The sequence below is a fragment of the Pundamilia nyererei genome, unplaced genomic scaffold (genome assembly GCF_000239375.1).
Source record: "Pundamilia nyererei isolate P.nyererei 1_Seehausen unplaced genomic scaffold, PunNye1.0 scaffold00094, whole genome shotgun sequence".
In the NCBI taxonomy this organism is placed as follows: domain Eukaryota; kingdom Metazoa; phylum Chordata; class Actinopteri; order Cichliformes; family Cichlidae; genus Pundamilia; species Pundamilia nyererei.
The window spans coordinates 919,704-926,916 of NW_005187495.1; the positions used below are offsets into that span (position 1 = coordinate 919,704).

Sequence of the window (7,213 nt, forward strand, 5' to 3'; positions counted from 1 at the left end):
AAAGCAGGGCGGCAAGATGCTTGCAACTACAAACTCTATCTTATTGCAACATTTACGGCAGGTTTTAGTGTTGGTACGCTCATTTTCTCATTTTCCAGCAAAAACAATAACTGAAGAGGGATAACTTTATCTTATTGGACAAAATCAATATTGACAAATTTTTAACTCTGAGGCCATAATTTACACTTGGAAAGGGGTGATAAATCCTAATATAGGTTAATTCAATATTCATCAACATAATGTTACACAAATGTACAAAACCACTACCTAGCAGTTATACTGTACTTCACAAGATGTGCCCAGCTTCTCTCATAATGCAATGTAATGTAACCGTTACATTTTTTCACTTTCACAAAGTACACAAACTGCATTAAGTAGAAAATACTAATACTGTGCTACCCATGTACCCTGTAAAGTTAGCTAAAAACAAATCGAATGGACTGACATTCTGTTTATTTGCAACCTATAAACACCCTCACATGGTAAGCATATGACACATTATTTTCAGGGGACTGCTCTGTAACGTGCTTCTTTTATTTAAAAAAATGTGTCAGCTATAAGAAACTGAAGACTTTACGGGCACAAGCACACATATTTCCAAAGAGGTTAATCGGTTTGATCAGACTGGGTGTGAATGGCTACTCTCTGGCATTCAATGGTTGAGCACCGGATGCGATATATCCGCTGTCACAACAAGCGCTCTGCCCCCCCCCCCCCCTTCAGGTTGACGCCACATACAGCGCAAATCCCGACCTCTCCGGAAAGAGAGAGAGAAAAAAAAAATCACACTCACACGCGAGGAAAAGAAAAAGTACTTGCAAGACGTTCTGAACGTCGCGGATAAAACACACGGAGTGAAAACTACCTGTAAATGGGAGGTTTGTCGCCTGCTTCTCTTCTCTAGTTCCAGTCTTTTTCTTCTTTCCTTTTTTAAGTTTGCTAATAAACTTTATCGTGCGGCGGCTGTTTGAAGTTATCGCGTGCTTTAACGCCTCGTGCTGTTGCGCAAAAACATGGGATTTACATCTTAGCGCCGCTTCTCCCGAAGGAGCGCTCCGGCTGGAAGCTTTGTCAATGGATTTTACCGACGGTTTTCCCGACTGAAGTGTTGCCGCAGGGAATACTCGCCCCCTCAACTTGGATTTGTTTCACCTAAACGGGGGTCTAAAAGTGTCGCGAGCACGGTAAGTGTGACCTGTGTAGTTTTTATTCTTTTTTTTTTTCTCTTTTTTTAACAATACGCATGCTCTTGGTTGAAGCTTTGGACTAACAAACTTTGTTCCCCCTCACAGTTTTCTTAGCTGTGGTTTTGTCACTCCCGTCCTTTAGGGTTGCACTTGGCTCATACGTGCACTGTTATGATTTTAACATAGCTGCTGGCTTAGTTTTGAGCTCATTATCTTAGTCACCCTTCCCCTCTTAAGTTTATAAGGTCCCTCTTTCCCTCTTAACTTCTAAAATTAGCCACCGCCTTCCCTTTGACTAATGACTCGTTTAGCTTAATTGTTCACCTGACCGCTGGTGTCTGGTTATTAGGAAGTAGCAGTGTCCAAGTTGGCACGTGTTTGCTCATACGTGCACCCACAGTTTGCACTGTTTCCGTCCGCTGCTGCGAGCTGTCCGCTTAGCTTTTCTTTCTTTTAAACGTGTTTTCCGTGCCGCACGCTTGCATGTTTGCATTATAAATCTCATGCACACAGTGGCAAGGCGCTTATCGGTTGCGTATCAGAACCCGCGCGAGTTATTGGGCTTTCTGGTTTTACTCAGCATTCAATTTTTTTAATGTCTTTTTTTTTCTTTTTGGCTGATGCTCTGTTTAGTTTTAGGAAGCTCGATCCTGTCACAGAGCTCCAGCTTCCCTCCCACTGTCACAGACTCCTGTGTGGAGGCGTCTGTTTTAACCAGGCTTATAAAACCAAAAGAACCCAAGATATTCCCAAAGATGTCCCACCATACACAAAGCCTCTGAGTGTACTCCCACTTAACATGGCCTCTTTCTTTGCTCCAAACTTCTTCTTCAAATCTTGTCACTCATCATCTTTTCAGCTGTCTAACAATGTAAAAATGTGCTCGAATGGGGAAGGTTGCTGCAGGCCATTTGCCACTTGCCACAGGAACAAACAAAAGCCGTTCCTGTATTGTAACTGAAAAGAGGGGTGGCCTTGGTCCCTCCACTTCTCGAAAAAGATTGCATTTAAAAGGTAATTAGCACGAGCACAAGAATCAAGACCTTTTTTTTTTTTTCGTTTTCACCACCCTATCACTTTGGTGTGAGGCAGTGGTTTAAATGAGCCTGTGTACAGAGCACTTTTGTTAATACATTCAAAGGGAAACTATGGCTGATCTGGGGTGAGTATCCAGTAGTTGGGAAGTTGAAGCTGTTGTATTGGTTTGCTTCATCTTAAACTCTTATTAGACACTGGTGCTCTTTGCTTTGTTTTTGTTTGTTTTTTTTGTTTAATAGAAATGAAGTTGGTTTCCTCTCCTCTTACATGCATTCTTTCATGCGCTTCAACTCCTCGTTTGAGTTATCAGTTTGACCCACATCAGTCTTCAGTGTTTAAAAAACAAATGAACTTTGATCATCAGAGTATGCAACCTCTAACGATGGAAATGTTGACCCTGTGAGAGACGGGCGTAGAAAATGTGAAACATGTCATTTGACACGTAATTTACCTCTGATGTTTTTGCTGTGTCAGACGATATTTTGACTGTTGGCTGATCGTGTTGGTTATTGGAAGGTTAATAAAGTGAAAAATATTTTTTACTTTTCCTCAGCCAGTGGTGATGTCTTCTAACATCTTATGATAGAACGACAATTTCAGATCTGACAGTTGACTACCAAGCAACCGATTGGCTTTTCTGAGTATAAGGTAAACAACCGTCATAGCATTAATTGATGTATTGATGCTGCTATAATCTGGTTATTTTAACGTTTTGCCTTCTAAAATAAAGTTTAAAGGTAGAAATTGCACATCGCCATGCCCCGAAGCTCAATCTGACAGATTAGTGATGCACTTATAATAGGCCTAATTTTATCAGCCTTTTGACTGACATAAGCAACAAAGCTGCTGTGATGAATGATGACCTGAAATGTTTCTTCATGTCCAATAGAAGAGGATGGGAGGGAAATCTATATTTTAGTATAAATATATTTTTTAAGATCACGATTTACCTGGAAAAAGATTGCATTTAAAAGGTAATTACGCACCTACTATAATTAGTAGGTGCGTTACTAATTATAAAGCTTATAAGGGGTGTCCCAAAAGCAGTGTATTAATGATAACTGATACATTATAAAATGTACAATTTTATAATCTCATGAATAATTGTGTAATTTTCTATAGGAGTGTTTTTAGACCTTCTTGCCGCCTGCATTGGTACATTGAGTTTAACGAAGTTAACAAAGCTGTCGTTGAATTTGTCTGCAAGCTTTGTTTTTATTGGGGTTTTTGGTGGGTATGGGTTGTGTTTTTAAATAGATGCCACAATATAGTGAATTTTTCCCATGCATATAGTACGCAAACTAAAATGGCCAACCAAAAGAGTCATCATTTGAGAAACTGAAGTTTCAGCCATTTTAAGCCTTGTTACATGCCAGATCGATGACAGGAAGCGTGAGCGCTGCAGCAAGGGTCTGTGGTAGGACTTGTACCAAGGGCAAGATTCTTCATGTTCAGCAGCATGACCTCACAGCATCAATTCATTACCAGCATTGCATAGCTGGTATTAACTTCACCTCGTGTGTCTCAGTCCCCATTGCAGTCTGGGCGTTTTTCACACGCATCCAAATGCCTGTTTGACAACTTGTTTTAAAGACTCATTTTAGATGAGTGTCTCGCAAAATAACAAATTGTGAGTCCTTGTAAGTCAGACCTTCAGGATAGTGTTGTTCTTTTGTTGTTTTAAGCAAATTTTCTCTCTTCAGATATGGTGAGTTATTGTCATACATGCGAGAAAACAGGAAGTTTTCACAAAATAGCAGCCGGAAAGCACCTAAATTCAAATATCAGAGGCATAAACGTAAGGTCTGGGAGTGGATTTAGATTCAGCTTTGAGTAAACAACCTTTGGTTATCCTGCCTTTTGAGAGCAGACAAAGACTCGCTTGTGATTCAAAGGAAGCCTTCATAAAATTGATTCTGCAGGCCCCAGCAGACAGCAGCTAGTGACTTAAAACATTACATCGACTGTGCGATCTAACAGATCTTTTCTGCCACACTGATGTGTTTGTTAGACCTAATTTCCATAGTGGTGCTCGTACTGACATCGGTTAGGATTTGCATGGCATAATTTGCATGACGTGCCACTCCATACGGATATAAACTGTGTGTTTCTTTGACAGGACTTCAGATGTGTCCCCTGCCAGCCACAGTGGCCCTTCAGTCACGAGATGTTTTCCAGAAGTCAGAACGACAGCGACGGGGGAGGAGGGCAGCGGGGGTCATCATTGAACCGGCCAGCGGGTACACTGAATGACGAAGGGAGCTCTGAACCACGGACTCGGCAGACTGATGACGGTCCTTCAAATCCCGGGTTGAACAAAGGGCAGCTGCCCCATACTGAACCAGTGCTATCTCTGGATCAGATTAGGATAACTGGGAGTAGCAATGAGTACACAGAAGGGCCTACTGTTGCCCAAAAGTCTTCAGGTACTCAGGATACATCACAGGGCTTAGGAGGCAGTGGACAGCAGGAGACTCAAAAAGAGAGGCCTTATAATCTCCGCAACCTGCACGGAAACTCTTCCACGCCGGGTGCTATGCAGTCTTCCAGTGTAGACGACTCCCATAGCAGCATCAGGACCAGCGTGGGAAGCGTTTCTTCAGACCAGAGGCTTATCGGCAGCCCAGAGAACGGCGAACAGATAATCAGAACACAGCCCAAGCGTTCCGAACTGAACTCAGAGGAGCTGAAACCCCTGAATGAGGAGTCCAGGCCAGTAGTGGTGATGACGAGCAGCAGTGTCAATAGAAATCAAGGTAAACACTCGGTTAGGTGTGAGGACTGCGGCCGATGTCAGTGTTCAGATTGCCGTCGCCCACGGGTGCTCCCTTCCTGTTGGATGTGCGGCCGGCGGTGCGTGTGCTCAGCAGATAGTGCAGTGGAGTACGGGACATGCGTCTGCTGCATAAAAGGCCTTTTCTACCACTGCTCCAGCGACGACGAGGACACGTGCACGGACAAGCCATTCTCGTGCACGCAGTCCCACTGCTGCGTCCGCTGGGTCACCGTGTCGCTCCTCTCCTTGTTCTTGCCCTGTATCCTGTGCTACCTCCCGGTTAAAGGATGCGTGGCAGTGTGTCAGTGCTGCTATGACAGAGCCAAACGACCCGGCTGTCGGTGCAAGAACTCAAATTCAGTCCACTATGAGGATGTCCGGAAACCAACGTAGACGTAGTGTGTGTGTTGAAATGGAGATGGATGGAATGGCTCTACGCTCACTCAACTCGATAGGCATGTAGTTGTGTAGATGAAAGGTTTTAATAGAGATCTAATAATGCTGTTGTGCTTAAGGTTTTGTATTTTTCACCTAGGTTATTACAATATCTGCTGAAAAATGGCCTTAATATGCTGCCTTTTTAAAGTGGGCTCAGAAAACTCTCTGTACTAAAGGCATGGGAGGTGCATTCACTCACCCTAGCATTAGGAGTTTCACTTGAAAGGTAAACCAAAAGAAGCGCTCGACATTTAAAGGTATGAAGACATATTAAACTACTGTCTTTTTTTCCTCCTTTTTTCTTAATGTCCTGAAAAATTTGTTCACTCAAGTGCCCTCGTTGTTTTATTGTTATGAGAGGCCAGCAGATAGTGTCTTCTCTCTTTTTGTTGTTTTAACATTTAATACAACTTGTATGCTAAGAACAGATTCCTGTTACTGACTGTAAAGTTTTAATTGCAAATGGTGTGCGTACGTCAGAAAACGAGTTGAACAGATGTTTTATTTTTGTACATAATACTTCAACTGGGAAAAGTTTTCTGCCATGCCAGAGGCACCTTGATGAATCCATACCTAAACTAATCAGCCACAACATTAAAACCACTGACAAGCGAAGCAATGATGTCATTGCAGTATAAGGTTTGCCCGGGAAACGTACCGCCCATTTAAACGCTGTTTACGCAAAGCCCCACCCAGGACAGGGGACAGTGTTCCCATCACACTTCATAAACTGCTCAGGAACGATTTGAAAGAACACGTTAAAATATCCCAAACTGATCCGAAACAAAGTCACCAACCCACAACCCATGACGGTGTCCCCACTGCCAGACACAACATTAATCACAGTGTTTTTTAAGAAAAGGGAGACTGGTGGTTTTAATGTTTTTGGCTAATGGGTGTATATGAATCAGATAATTGACCTTTTGTTTGTTTGAAATTTTGTTTTACATTCACTGGAATGTTTCTTAATCACGTTTATGTAATTTACAAAAGAAAGATCTTATCCCTTCTACTTGTAAATTGTACAGTGACCTTATATGAAAATTCTATTTTCATATAACTTTAAATATAAAGTTAAAACTATATATTTATTTGAAGGTTTATTATTTTATAATGATAAAATATTTATTTTGAGAAGGCATCAATGTTTCGCCTCTTTGTGGGAGAAGGGGTCACTCTGTAGTCACTGCAAGATCAGAGATGACCCTGTACGAGTGTCAAAGCTGGATGAATATTTCACTATGGATTAGGAGACAAATATATTAACGTTTGACATTAAACAACCCTGAAGTCTGACGGTAGTTGTTCCTGTTTTTGTGTGTATTGTTCCTGTTTGTTGGTGTGTTTCTCACTGTCTGAATATGCTTCTCTTTACTGTGGCATAAGAGCAGCTCCGTTTCATCTAGATTTACACTTTCCTTCATATAATTTAAGGTGCACATTCTCAACATTTTTAACTGAGCCTCGGCACGAAATCCGAAGCAGGGCGGTCATTAGCCGGTGCTTTGGAATTTTCCCCACAACGCAATCGCTTAAATTGTTTAGAGAGATCAAAACCGGAAATGGGAACACATTAATGTTCACCTCATTAGACAAAGCCTCCGGTAAAGCTCGTGTGTGCAGGAATGCGATCGTCGCCTCTTTATCATCTTCTAAAGTCGAACGCTCCACCTGTGTTTTTGCAAATATGCGTTCATGTAAGCCTGCTATTACGTTCTGGCCGGGCTTCAGGTTTGTTTCATGCAAGATCCACAGGAGCCTGCAGATACTCAGT

The 7,213-nt window shown here is 42.1% G+C and overlaps 1 protein-coding gene across 5 annotated transcripts; it reads left to right on the top strand.

Moving 5' to 3' along the window:
- The first annotated feature begins 746 nt into the window (after nt 1-746).
- Nucleotides 747-6,735, top strand: spry2 (sprouty RTK signaling antagonist 2). 5 transcript variants are annotated; one of them, XM_005739831.2, is made up of 3 exons: nt 747-1,184; nt 2,779-2,873; nt 4,345-6,735. In XM_005739831.2, exon 3 carries the CDS (start codon nt 4,393-4,395, stop codon nt 5,392-5,394), a length of 1,002 nt encoding a protein of 333 aa, XP_005739888.1. In that variant the 5' UTR covers nt 747-1,184; nt 2,779-2,873; nt 4,345-4,392; the 3' UTR covers nt 5,395-6,735. The 5 variants fall into 5 exon arrangements, with proteins under 5 accessions (XP_005739888.1, XP_005739887.1, XP_005739890.1 ...); XM_005739833.2 differs by lacking the exon at nt 747-1,184 and adding an exon at nt 2,078-2,349; XM_005739832.1 differs by lacking the exon at nt 747-1,184 and adding an exon at nt 2,183-2,201.
- Nucleotides 6,736-7,213: the final 478 nt, after the last annotated feature.

What these genes read in the sequence shown, in the direction of transcription:
- spry2 (XM_005739831.2), top strand. Translation starts at nt 4,393, where the DNA reads ATGTTTTCCAGAAGTCAGAACGACAGCGACGGGGGAGGAGGGCAGCGG.